The sequence below is a fragment of the Ictidomys tridecemlineatus genome, chromosome 7 (assembly GCF_052094955.1).
Source record: "Ictidomys tridecemlineatus isolate mIctTri1 chromosome 7, mIctTri1.hap1, whole genome shotgun sequence".
Taxonomy (NCBI): domain Eukaryota; kingdom Metazoa; phylum Chordata; class Mammalia; order Rodentia; family Sciuridae; genus Ictidomys; species Ictidomys tridecemlineatus.
Window position 1 is genome coordinate 73,423,451 of NC_135483.1, and position 14,572 is coordinate 73,438,022.

The window sequence follows — 14,572 nt, forward strand, 5'->3', positions numbered from 1 at the left end:
AACATACACACACACAAACATGCACAAAACTTTCTGAGAGCTACACACATGGCCGGTAGTCTGACTCTAGATGTACAATCAAGAAAGAGAAAAGTTGAGAAAACTGCTTTTAGGAATTCTGTTCTGAAGTGTTATAAACCTTTGTTCCATAAAACGAAAATATGTGTAATACTTCTCCTCCAAAAAAAAATATTCACCAAGACATGCATTAGACAATTAAATGTACTTTACAATATCTGGTTTTGGGGAGGGCAGAGAGAGTTCCAAGGTCGGCCATTAGTATATTCTTTCTGGAGTCAGAAACACAAAAATATAATAAGGTTTCCATGTGTTTTCAGAGAACACTTTAAGTATCCCTTCCAATCAGATACAGAGTCAACACTGGAAACTAAATCTCTCCATTTTCCCTCCTGTGCCTTGTACAAACACCCTATTTGTTACAACACCCGGACACAGAGGATCAAAGATGGTTTTTACAATTGACAGAGGGACTATCAAGTACATGAATTTATCCTTGGTTCAAATAAGCTGACACAACTTTGAGGATGTTTCTCTAAACTGCTGGAGTCTTTTGAGATTAAGCATTTGACTGGAGATTTTGTGAGAAGAAACTGATACTTCCTGTTGCTCACTGAAGTAGAAAATCCTCAAAAACGAACTATTTTTCTCACTGTATTTCAGAACTTTTTCTTTCCCTTCAATGGTACTTTCTGGAAACCTGAAATGAAAAAGTAACTAAAAATGAAAAGGAACTAGAAATATTTATGAGATGCCTTAAAACTTCAAAGTAGAAATTAATAAATAAATAAAGCCATTTTCTTCCTAGCTAATCTTTAAGACTGCCTGGAGCTTATATGGAGCATGTTAGGTTAATAATACTAGAAAATCCACCAAAACCTATGACCCTATTTAATTCAAAGTATCAGAGGAATCAGAGGTTTCAAGAGAGCTCTTTTTTGTGTTTGAATCAATTTATCCAAGTCACAGGTAGCATGTGAGAACCAGCTGACAGGTGGACTGAGCCAATGCCCCAGCACCGGCCTCCTCTCAATGCCCTAGTGTGAATGGGCCAGACCTCTTACTCTCCAGGCTGTGTCTTCATTTGCCCTTCCCACACACCAAGGCTCAGCCATGCAAGACTATCCCCCATTCCCTAAAAACCAAGCACAACTGTCTGATTCCCCTTCAATTAATACTAGCATGACAGATTAATCCCCATATATCATAAACATTTACTAAGTGAACAAAACGTATTCTGTGAAGCTATTCATTCCACAAATACTTATCCAACATTATCTACTACCTGATAGGCACTGTTCTAGGACTTGGCTATGACCAAAAAAAAACCTTCCAGTGTTACTCACTTTTTAGTAGAGGTCAGACAATAAACAAATTTTAAAATATCAGATGAGTGACATGTTATAAAGCAAATAAGCAAGGCTGATGTGATCAAGAGCCACTGGGTGCTCCCTTTGGGTGATGAGGCAAAGACCACTCTGAAGCAGACTAGTGTGGCTTCAGCATCACGGACAAGGCAGAGAGGTGTGAAAACAGTTCAGGGAAGTAGACAGGGGACAGATTAGACAGGGGGAAATCTGATGAGACTAATGCCAAGGAAAGATCCCTCTGCCTGCTCTCTGAAGCCTGGACACAGCAGGTGAACCAAAGAAGCTAGACAGCTATGGTGGGAGACTCGAAGCAGAGGGAAGGAAAATATGGCAACTTGGGCCAAGATGGAGAAAATAGTGACAAGATGGAGAAAATAGATAAAATCAAGGTAAGCTTCAGTAATAGTCCACAGTTTCCTTAGGGATTGGATTTTGGAGGCAAGAGAATGAATCAGTCTACAAAAATCTGCAGGGTTCTGGCTTGGATAACTAAGGGTATGGTGAGAGAGGGAAAAGTAGGCTCAGTTGGGGAATAAAGAGTGCTGCTTGAGCTTCACCTAATTTTTTCACCTGATCTGCACAACTTGTGAGGCAGAGCAAGCATAACTGAGCTTTATTTTGCAACAGGGAAAACTCAGAGAAAACGATGACCTTTGAGAAACTAAACATCTTTCAAGTCTTTTGACTTCAACTCTAAAATTTATTACCCTAATTTAAAATAATCACAGCCAATGGCAGGGAGGAAAAAAAAAGGAAACGTAAAATTCAAAAACAAGTATTAGTTTTACCTGACAGCATTTGTTAAAATGCATTTCTATTTTTTTTCTAATATTCAAAGATAATTATTCTCTTACTATGTTCAGTTATAGCCATTTTATTTGGGCTCAAATGATCCAAAAGTTGAATTGGAATGAATTTAGTGACTTAGATTAATATTTTATTATAGTATTTTTGGACACTAGATAGCATAGTTGATTAATGTGTATTAATATGTGTAGGATAACAAGTCATACCTCCAAGAAGACCTCTAACCATATAATCATGGAAAAAGAAAAGTCTGAAACTCAGTATGATAGCACAGATATACCACTAAGATCAAGAGCCTTACATTGCCAGAGTGTCAGGAAACGGGGTAGCTAGCCCATCTCAAAATCTAAATATAATGCAAAAAAGTAGGTTTTCACCCATTTTAACTTAGGATACAGGAAATCATTTCAACAAACATTTCTTGGAAGCACTGGATTTCCCCTAATAATAATTTCCCCAAAGAGATCTTACTGGTAATTACAAGAAGCTATTGGCTATAAATAGTTCATCATAACAAGTGGGGGTGCTTGTACCTCATGGTACATATCCTCATAATGGTGGACATTATGATATTCTGAACTTATAAGAGGGAATCCTTTGATCATTACAGAATCAACCATTTATTTCTAAAAAAATGGTATTTCCAACTAACTTTCAGATTAAGGCATCATCTCAAATTATTCAGTCTATATTAAAAAGACCCAAAGCCATGACTTTTGCTTTAGCTCTAAAACAGAACTACCAAACATTAAGTAGTACAAAAGGTCAATATGACAGGAAAAAAAAAGTCTACTGATACCAAGCTTCAAAGCCAAACTTAAGGTTGGTTGAAATAAATGAAGGAAAGACAAAGGGAATTTCCAAAAATATTTTTCTTTTTAAAAAAATGAATTAAGAAGGAAACCTAGAGTCTTTATAACATAAAATATTCAGCATTTGCTTTAATTGCCTAAATGAAAAGAAACAACCTTAGAAATGGCCTCAATAGAAACTAGAGTTCATTTGCTGATCTTCCCCTGCTGATTTACAACAACAAATATTAGTTGTTTCACAAGAGAACAGTATCATTAAAACACTCACTCCTGGTTTCTTAAAAACTTAAAATTCCTGGATTACTTTAAGAAATTTCAGCCAAGTAGTTAAATACAAGTACTAAAAATAGATGACTGGAACAGACATATGGTGATACTTACAATGTCTGAATTAACATACTAAAATTCAACACTGAGGTTATAATACCTCTCAGGTTACCAACCTTTCTGCTCAGAACCTGAGAGAAAGGGAGAAATCAATTTAGTTCCTTCCATAAATCTTTCAGAAGACAGATGCAGAATGAGAGATAAAGAGGTAATTTCACTGGTTTAAGAGAATTAAAATTACTACTCTAAAGGAAAACCGAAACAGAATATGGCTTATAATCAGGTTAATGGTGGAATGAACACTTTAAAGACAAGAACTGTATCTCAGTCCTGTGGGTATGTTCAAATATCTAGCAGAACCCTTCTGCATAATGGGTGCGTTGGCTTCATTTGATGAAATTTCTGAATATGAGTACATTTATATACACTTTTATGCATCTGTGCTATTGTTTATTTTAGCATCAAAGCCCAAAGAAAGAATCATTCTTCTCTTCCTTATACCCTGACACACTGAAACGTAAACAAAAATAGTTTTGGTTCTGACTTGTCCTAAAATATAAAGTTAATTTGACTAGCATGGCCCATGCAATATAACAAAAGGAAAATACTGATTAAGAAGGCTATGTAGAATACACAGAAAATTACCGAATTGTGCCACAGAGCAAATGAAGACAGACGAATAAAACTTCACATTGCATAGTAATAAACTTCCAGTGCAATTATGAATTACTGAGAAAAGAAATGACTGGAGCTTGTGATACAGAAGATGGTAATGATCAACACAGAATTATCCCTACACACCTGACTAGGAATGAGAGAAATGGTGATGAAAGATCTAAAGTCTATTATAAACTGCACCTACCTAAACAAGGTCAAGCAACTCATGTCTGATAAATTCCAGTCTATTTAAAGACCAAACACAAGAAAACTTTCCAGTTTTGCAAATAGGCACTTTCCTTCTCATTGGCCAAAAAAACACTTTTACATATGTAGCAATACAATATTTCTTGGCCGTCCCCAGGCACCACTGATAAATGAAACAGGTAACATGCATTTCACATTCCACTCGCCATTCCCAGCTTTGCCCTGACTCACACTTCTCTATTCTCTGAGGTGCCCTCTGTCCACAAAGGTTTCCCAGTTCCTCTAGGGAACACATTCATCTTTCTCATTGGAAACCCACTACTACTAAGGCTTGAGCATGTAGTTGGGCTTTTACCTGCTCTCTAATTTATTTGCTACTCAATCTTGTTCTCCACCCAGATTGAAACAGACCAATGTTCACTCTAATTTTGTATCATTGCAATAACTAGGGCTGGATCTATATTGAATCAATCCCTTTCTCTCAGATGTACCATCATCACCCAATCATTCACCCACCTAGCTATTTCTAGGTTAAAAGTGGCACCTTGGGATCTAGTGTTGATCACCTCTTGTGGATCTCTCACTGGCCTAGACAGCTCAAAAGAACAGGTTAGCATATTAGTTGGTCATTTTCTAAGTCATGTAAATTACAAACCCTTCTATATTGTTAGCTATGATTGGATTCATACAAACATAAAAGTGTTTTTCCTAGCATATAATTGTTATTTATGTAAATGAGCCAAAGATGGCTTGTGTATATTGGCCCCTACATTGTTTATTTCTTCATGCAGGCTGAGACCCATTAGGGCAAAAGTTCATGAACACAAAATTCAAGTTTTTACATATCTAATAACTTTTTTAAATATCCCAGATTTTTGTTATAATAAAATAAAAATCCCCAAAGTAAATCTTCAGCTACTTGGAGGCTGCCTGCTCTGCATGCCCCACAAAACCTCACCCTGATGCTACTCAATTTGTAAGATATGGCTACTGTTATGAGACCCCAACTATCACCACAGCCCGAGGGAACTCCTAGACACGCACACTCCCTGCTGACACTCCACCCAGACTCCTGGGAGCTTTGTTGCCTCCTTTCCTCACAAGGCAGGGAAGCCTCTAGAAGGATCCTGCTGGGAGGAATTTCCCCTACACCAAACTTTTCAAAGCATTACCCAATTAAATTTGTGTGTGCTCCTGTCTCTGCCCTATGGTCATAGCTTTTCCCTAGATCAGCTCCCAAACACCTCAAGCCTCTACAATAATACACAATATTTATTTCATAGGATGTTAATAGATTTTACCTGAAAAAAAATATGGTCCCATGGTGAATTTAGTTTTGGAAATGCTGTTAAACAGATTTCTTTACCAGAGGGCATCTCAGAGCCTTTACTATATTTATAATGCACTCTGACTCTCCGAGAAAAGAATGAAAAGCTCAGGGTTTCACATACTCATTTCACCATGGAAACATTAAGTGGAGAGAATCTTGGGAAGGTAGATGCACAGCCAGGTTATCACATCAGAGGAAGTAGCCCCTGGGCATGGGTGGGTGGGCATTAGGGGGAAAAATAATAAATTCTCCCTGTATGTCTCGAATAAATATTGGTTTATAAATACCATTGTGCGCTAAAAGAAACTAGGGCTTCTGGAAAAAATAGTTGATTCCAGAGCTGGGGGAAAGAAATAACTAGATGATCCTAAAATGTCTTTTTATGTGAAAAAGTAAAGAAGCCTTCATAGAATGGATAGTGAGAGGTCAAAATTATATTGGAGCTTAAAGTGCCAAATTAAGGAAGATTTCAACATCAAAAGATGATGATAAAAATAGATGAAACCTATGAAATAAAATAAAAATCTATAACTAGATGCTGGTAGAATCATCCCTTGGTACACAGGGGATTGACTGCATCCATGAACGTTCAAGTCCCTTATATAAAAGGGCATGGTATTTGCATACAACCTATTTACATCCTTCCATACAGCTTTAACTATCTCTAGCTTACTTATAATAATTACTACAATATAAATGCTACATAAAAAATTGTCATACTATATTGCTTACAGGATAAGTAAAGAAAAATGTCTATGTACAAAGACATAATTTTTAAAAAAAATATTTTCCATCTATGGTTGGTTGAATCCATAGAAACTACAGAACCTCCATTTGTGTGTATATGTGTGCACACACAAAAAAAAGAGAGATTTAAGGCCAAAAGATTGAAAAGCTCTATCTAGTAGTAGCCTGACAATAAAAGGAGAAAAAACAACAGGATCAGAAAATTATCATTTGGGAACCATCATAGTAATAACTGATTCAGACAAGAATTATCAATGGATGCTAAACTTGGTAAACAGTTTATGATGAATAAGACACACACATGCTAAAAGTACAATTAGAATTCATTAATCACGTCTCTCAAATGGTGAAAACATACACATACACAAATTGTAATACAGAATAATAAATTAAATGGGGCATAAGTTTAAACAACTGACAAATCTGGGTGAAATCAGGTAATGTTTTTCTATTCTTTAATTTTTTATATAAACTTAAAATCACTTCAAGATAAAAAAAACAAATTAAGTGCTGAAAAATGTCTCTTCTTTCAAAACATTTTGGTGTTTCATTACAGTTCTAGCTGCTCAATTCAATTGTTGAATCGGTTAATTAATGTCTCACCCACTTTGATCTTTTCAGAAGCCTTTATCATTGAGCAGAGGAATCCCTCCCTTATTTCCAGGAACTCAGTGCTCCTTCTTCCAACACCCTCTGCTCGAGAAGTTCTTCCATCTAGTTGGAGAGTCACTATGTTCATGGTGATGCGGCTGTACACCTTGCTATGGTGGAATAGGATTTGTCCCTCCAAAAGTCATGTTGAAATTTGATTGTCATTGTGGCAGTGTTGGGAGGCGGAGACTTTAGGAGGTGACCATGTCATTAGGAAGGATTAATGCAGTTCTCACAGGACTGGATTAGTTACTGTGAGAGTAGGTTATTTCAAAGCAAGACCATCCTGTGTTTTGTCTTTTTCTAGGTGCTCACTTGTCCTTCCACTTTTTGTCACCATGTATGACATGAAACCTTTATAAGATTCAGCAACCAGGATTTCTCCAGAATTACAAGCTAAATACACTTCCTTCCTCTATAAATCACCCAGACTCAGGTAGGTATGTTGTTATAGGAAAAAAAAAAACATAAAACACCCTTCAACACCTTCCTCAAAGGCCCCAGAGAAAGTACAATGTACACGTACAGTAACTACAGAATAACTTAACTCAGAAGTAATTTTTTTTGTATGACCTTCCCAGGAATACACAAGAATAAAGGTTGTAATTTTACTAAAACTTTGAAGTTTTACATGGGTTTTTGCATCCCCTTCTTAACAGGTCATTCCTTGTTCTCTTTTGAAATCTTTCAATGTATATTATCTCCTCCCATTCCCCAGAGCATCTGGCACAATGGCAGGTGTGTATTAGGTGCTAAGAAATATTTGACTGACTGCAATGTACTCACCTTTTCCTGTACTAAAGGGAATAAGCTTCACTGTATTATGTGTGTGCTAAAAAACTGTTTAACTAATATTTCAGTGAAATTAACATTTTCTCATTCTTTCATTAGACAATCAAAGATACAATAAGAAAAATTATAGATAAGATTATGAAACACTTAAAATTGAAAAATATTTTGTCAGAGTCTATCAGTGGTATCCACATTTTTAAGCCTCAAACATTTTAAAGTAACACATCATGTACTATAAAGGAATCAGTGGCAGACATCGTATTAAAAGCTAGAAAGGAGAGATGTTCTATAATTCAAACTATCTTACTCCCTATAATATAATGCTTCCATTTTAAAATATTAAGGCCACCAAGAGTAATTATCATCTTTTTTTTTTTTGGTACAGGAATTGAGCCTAGGGACACCCAAAAACTGAAAACTGAGCCACAGCCCCAGTCTGATGCTGACTTTGAACTTGTGATCCTTCTGCCTCAGCCTCCCAAGCCACTGAGATTATAGGTATGCTCTACCACACTCAGTGACATCTCTTTTTGAAAGTAAACTTAGGGTTAATAACAGTGCTTAAGACCTTAGTCTCTAGATTCAATTCCATCATGTAATAAATAAGACAATTTACTAAGTGACCTCTAAAATTATTTCATTTTATTAGGCCTTAGTTTTCTTAGCTATAAAACAGGGATATTAATGATACCTAAATCAAAGAGTTGTGGTCAGGCAAAAATATAGTAGTATTTATAAGTCAGTGGACACATGATAAGCACTGAACAAAAGCTTCTAATTATGGCCATGATTAAGTGAAAATGGAAAAATAAATAGAATCCAAAAGTATATACGTAGCATAATTCAATTTCATTAAAAAGGAAAAAAAACATTTACTTTTATATAAAATATGATTATAAATGTATACTTGTGTTTATGAATCTCAATGCATATTTACATGTTATATACATATTTTATATATATACATACATATATATATATATATATATATATACACATACATATATATATATGTTTGGAAAGAGTGAAAGTCATGTGCATATGAGATTCATTCAAAAAAAAAAAAAGATTTTAAGACCATAAACTACCAGAGTAGTCACTTAAAATAAATGAATAACAACATACTTTTATTCTTGCATTTTACTGTATTCTTCAAATTTTCTGCCCCGATGAATGGATACCTTTGCAATATCACTCTAAAAAAAATGCCATTTAAACAAACTTATACAAAAACAAAACATTTAAACATTTTAAAGTGTTATATTCAAACATATTTTTACCATTATTTCCAGCAATTAGTAAAATATGTTATCTTTCTCATTGCTTTACATGGCCTGCTGGCTTTTCATTATAGAATAACTACAAAGCATTCAACATAAAAAAAGATTACCCTCTGCAAGCTCCACTCGGGTTGTCCGCCAGTCCCATCATGTCCTATTCTTATTTTATATATCTCTCCAACCCTTCTTATTTCAACCTGAATGAAATACAAGGGAGAAAACAAATTGCACAGTTTTTAAAATTAAGCATGCTGTTTATTTTCTTTTCTTCATATTGAACTTCTACATTCTTTGGGGTTTTTTTTTTTTTTTGGTTGTTGTTGTTGTTATTTTGTATTGCTAATAGTTGAAAAGCTCTCAGGGACCCTTTCAGGATCTAGAGATGAAGTCCTCTCAAGCTATCAGTGAACTTCACAGACATAGAATACGAGACAGAAATATCCTGAAACGTGGCTAAAAATATGCAGGGAAGAGTCAGATGAAAGAATAGGATAAAAAAACATGCATATGCTCGGTTCTCTGACTACCACACATTTCTCACTGGAAGCCAACACTTTCTGAATTCCAATGACAGAAAGATAGGCTCTTATTTTAAGATGGGAAAAAAAATCAATTTTCACACACACTCACACACAAAAGCTAAATATACAGCAATTTCTACAATAAAGTCCCCGTGAGTCTAGAACTTCCTTCCACTCTGAAAAATCCTCTCTTTTTTGCCTCCTAGGATAAGATATAGATGTTGTAAGTTCAAGGAAGACAAACAAACCTGCCCACAGGTTAGGGGAACTAAAGTTAGTTTTGGATATGACCCCAGAGTATTTGTTAATCCAGATAGTGTGGAGAAATAGCCATAGAATTACCTCAAGCTCAACTGAAATGCTGGTTGTTACACACTAAGTACTACATGGTGTTCTATGTCTCTGGTCCTTCCTCCATCAAAAGGACATAATGCTACTGCATAAAATTCTCATTTCAACTCATGAGGATTTTTTAAAACAATACTCAAGACATTGTGGAAGGCCACAGGTATGCAAAGATAAATATAACAGCAGAGTTTCTAACTTGGAGAAATACAGAACCTAGAGAAAGAGATTTATAAGCAGACATTTTCCATATAAGAAAATACATCCAGGATACTAAACCATGAGGATTAAAACCTATATTTTATCACCTTATTATTTAATGACTGAATTGATAATAACCATCATCCTTATTTCTACTACAAGTAACCATCTGATGACTGGAAACAAATAGGCAGGTACTGCTCACGGGTTTTATTTGACTTACATCATTGCATATCTATGGTAGATCCCAACACAGTTGGAACAGTCAGGTGATCCAAAATATATCAAAACTCCCACTTCATACCCATGTTCTCTGCTTTGAGATTCTTTTTTTTTATTATTTTTTAAGTGCTCACCACCACATCCTCCTCACCTTACCCCCAAACTATATAGCAAATAAAACAGACCTGAGCCTGTGTCAGCAGCAGTTTCGGAAAAATCATGCTGGTGTTGACTGGAAGGGAGTAAAAGAGAGATGCTAATCCTTCATGGTCCATTTCAATCCCCTCCTACTTTCTTATTCCCAGAGAGGATCATAACCCCAGAACTCAAAGGCTGGCTCTTCCTACCAGAAGAAGCCAGAAGTAAGCCCTCATTTGAGACCTGGTTTAACTCTGAAAGGTAAACCAACCTTTAGATCTCCTTCTGTTGTCTCAAGAATCTCTTAGAACTTGAGTCTAGACTTCCCCTTTCTCCACATTCTAAGTGAATACAATACAGAGGTGTCTGAGCCATCGGGCAAACGTGTAACTTCATGCAAGTCTGCTGTTACCGCAGATTGAACTATGCAGCAGTGAGAAGTGCCAGCCAGGGTGCAAGTGCTGGACAGGCCTGCTCTCTTCCAACTGCATGCAGCTTTGGGAAGAGGAAAGCTCTTCCAAGAGTCTCCCTTAACACATGAAGAAATCCAAAGACATTCAATCATTTGTCTGGAGACACACAGCTGGAAACACAATAAGTTCCAAAAGTAAAACTGGAACTCAAGCCTGCTTGGTCAGAGGTACCCACCTTCCTCAAAAATGGTTTTATGCTCCCTTTGATAGAAAGGAAGAAAAAGAGAATGAGAGAGAAATTCAGAGGTGAAAAATGATACCGATTTAAAGGAAATCAAAGCCCACAGAAGAGAAAGAGACAGTAGGGGTGAGCTAACTAATCCAAATTTAGGATTGTCAGACTATCAAGAGTCCCCAGCATCCATGTCTAGTAACCCCTAACCCAGTGCTTCTCAAACTTTAATATGCACACAAAATTACCAAAGCATCTTGCTAAAATGCAGGTTCCATCCCACTGGATTTGGGAGTCAGATTCTGCAAGTCTAACCAGCTCCCAGATGATGCTGGCCTGGAGTCCATATAACTCTTGAGTGGACTCCTGATCACCAATGAGATGACAGCTTGGTGCTGGATGAGCCTCTGCCCTCACTTCATGGTTAATGAGAGTCTAGGAGGGAATATAGCCTAATGCCTCTGACCAGGAAGGGGAGAATTCTTGGCAACTTTTGTAATGATACTTTTCATCTATTGGGTATTTCCCATCTACCAGGCATGTGAAGAGCACATACAATCCCAAATATTCTTTAAATCTCCCAGAAAGCTTTTTGAGTGAGTATCATTACCCTCTTCTTCAACTAAAACGGAAACTCAGGATTCATAGGACAGGCAATCAATTCAAGGTTAGGGAACTAGTGAGAGGCTGATTTCAATTTGAATTTGGCAGCCACAACTACAAAGCTTCCATTCTTAACCAATTGAATACATTTCCTGTATGTCAATAAATTCTTTTTAACGTTTATACATTTTCACTTTTTGTTATCAGACTTCCCTGGAATTTAGAAAGGATGGATCTTATTGCCTCCATTCTACCCATAAAGACGATGCTGGCCTGGAGAAATGAAGTGACGTATTCAAGATCACACACAGCTAACATATGGGAAGCCAGGACTCCAACCCAGCTCACCTGATCCACATTCTGGTGTTGTAATGAGATTTCTCAAGCTTGACTGCACTTTAGAATCACCTGGGGAGCTTTTAAAAATCTCCATGCCCAGGCTGTACCCCAGAAAAAAATAAACTAGAATCTCTGGAGGTGGAACCAGTCATCAGTCGTTTTTAAAACTCCCCAGGTGATTCCAATGTGCAATCATGAGCATCTATACCATTCTAAGATTCAATGCTGGGTAAATTTTTCCAGAAAAAAACATAGAAAGGATTTATCAGACCATAAATACATGCACCATAAGGTATATTATGGGAAAATGAGTCTTCTGTGGGATGGCCTTAGGATCTAATCATAATATATGCACTCTGAGTTCTAAACAATCATCTTCAAATAATCTTTGGAAATCCATTGCATACAAGGTGCCTTGAGCCAAAGTGCTCCTTCATGACTGCAGACGACTACTTTTCTTCTAACTTAATGACGGAGAAAGTAGAATGGACAAGTTTGGGTCTGAAGATTTAGAAACCATTTGGATATTAGTTAAAAGCCAGGTACTGCAGCCCGCAGGAGCCTTGTCTAGTGGCCCTGGTTGTCTTTTCTGGTTCTCTGTTATTTTCTAGCCAGCCTCAAGATGCAAAAGGAGAACTCTCCAGAGGAGATGACTGCTGTTTAACAATGCACCAAAGAACTAGATAGCTTGCGCCCTGCAGGGTGTGAGGTGTGAATCAGTGGAGTAGAACGCAATTGTCCTCATTGAAATTTGGCCAACACTCTGAGGAACAAAGATGGGACAAACAGCTGTATTCAAAGCACAGTGTTCTCTGACACCAGCAAGTAAAAGAGAAATTAGAATAGGCATCGACAGAGCTTTAGAATCTGGTGCATAAAGATGCCAAGAAAATAATTTCAAACCCCTACAGCTCAGGTGAGCAACATCTAAAAATATATGCAAGTATAAAAAAGACGGATTTTCATTACCAGAAGAATCTAGATTGCTTATAACCTGGTTATAACTTGAGTTGAAGCTAATGGTTTATGGGGCCGGTTTCTAAACGATGACCTAAAATGAATCGTCTTTAAAGAAAACACTTTTCTCCTATAAATTTCCTTGCTTATGTAAGATATGTGAGCGAAACTGTTTCCTTTGATTATTAGAATGAGAATTAACATAACTAACTGATGGGGATGCTAATAGACTAAAGATTTATTTCAGATAGGACACAAACACACAGTCACACTTTTCTGTATTTCAGAAATGTCATTGCAAACTTCAAAGAACAGTGTTGTTGATGATTCTGTTTACCTGAAACTCATCTTCCTGTCTTGGAAGGAAGAGCTGCTCTGGGCTGTCCTTGCTAAGACTGATTGGTCCAGTGACTCCTTCATCTCCATATACCCAGAGTGTGACATTGGCCTTTGTCCCTGTATTTCCCGTCAGCACTATCACCTTCCATTCATCTTCAGACAGAAGAGTCTCGCTGCTTTGGGAACGTCTGATTTCTTCTGTATGCGGAAAAAGGGCATTAGTGGCAGATCAGATACAACATCAAGTTGACAAAATCCTCTGTCACATGGGAGCCCAGGGACATCAAAATCAGGTGGAGTGTGTGAGGAGGCACTGAGAAGACTCCAGGGAGTTGATTTGTGCTTGTCTCCTTACAGTAAGGTTCTGGTCAGCTGAAACTCGACTACTAAAGTAAGCTAAATTAGAACAATAAATATCTGAGGAGCCTGGTAAACTTCTGCCTGTTCTCAATGCAACGACACAGGAGTGCAAGACACTTTGCAGTTCTGTGCCCATGGATTTTCCATAAAGCGGTTGCCTGTCTCATGGATTTTATATAAAACTACTATAATATAAAGTAAGAAAAAAACATGAAATTAAAACATGTTTTCAAATGAAATATTAAAATATCAAATTGAGAACACAGGAAAAATTTTCTGAAATATTTCTGAAAAAAAAATCTGATGTGGAGAGGGCAATGAAAAGGATTTGGAACTAAAGAGAATTTTCACATGTTCAAATGGTTCTTGAGATGCTCAGAACAGTTGCCTGTCAGAATGGGGGCTGCACAGCACTAACATTTCACAGGGCAGCCTCGAGCAGCTAGCAGTGCCCAAACAGCTAAGAAGTCCCAAACTAGTATGGTTGTCTTCTTCACCATCTCGTGAGCCTGCTGACACATGTGAGAACAATGCTGACAGCTACTCTGCACTGTCAGGAACTGGTCCGTCAATGGCACCTTAGTTCTTAATTGATATTTCTACATAGAAATATTACACACTCAAGATAATGAGATAAATTTCCCATGTCGAAGGGTTAGAAGGGTTAGAAGGGTTAAAAGTTTTAATTTTATGGCCTAAAACCAGTGGAAGCCCTGGATAGCACCTAGGATCTTATTAGTACAGCATCAAGACCAATGAACTCAGCAAATAACTAGTTATTTATTTTCTGCTAAGCTATAGCAAAACTAACTTGAAAATAAAAAGTAATAAATGAAAAAAAATGTTATGGAAGAACTGGCGTTACTTTTTCTTTAGTCTCCTGAGTAATCTCTGTCATTATAAC

The 14,572-nt window shown here is 36.8% G+C and overlaps 1 protein-coding gene across 2 annotated transcripts in view; it reads right to left on the reverse strand.

Moving 5' to 3' along the window:
• Positions 1-14,572, reverse strand: part of Rp1 (RP1 axonemal microtubule associated) — a 172,214-nt gene that overhangs the window by 22,367 nt on the left and 135,275 nt on the right. For both annotated transcript variants that reach the window (XM_078017164.1, XM_078017165.1), the window contains exons 18-19: positions 13,307-13,506; positions 9,109-9,195 (exon numbers count right to left, since the gene is read on the reverse strand). In XM_078017164.1, coding sequence (XP_077873290.1) covers positions 9,109-9,195; positions 13,307-13,506 — 287 coding nt within the window. The remainder of the gene's footprint in view (positions 1-9,108; positions 9,196-13,306; positions 13,507-14,572) is intronic.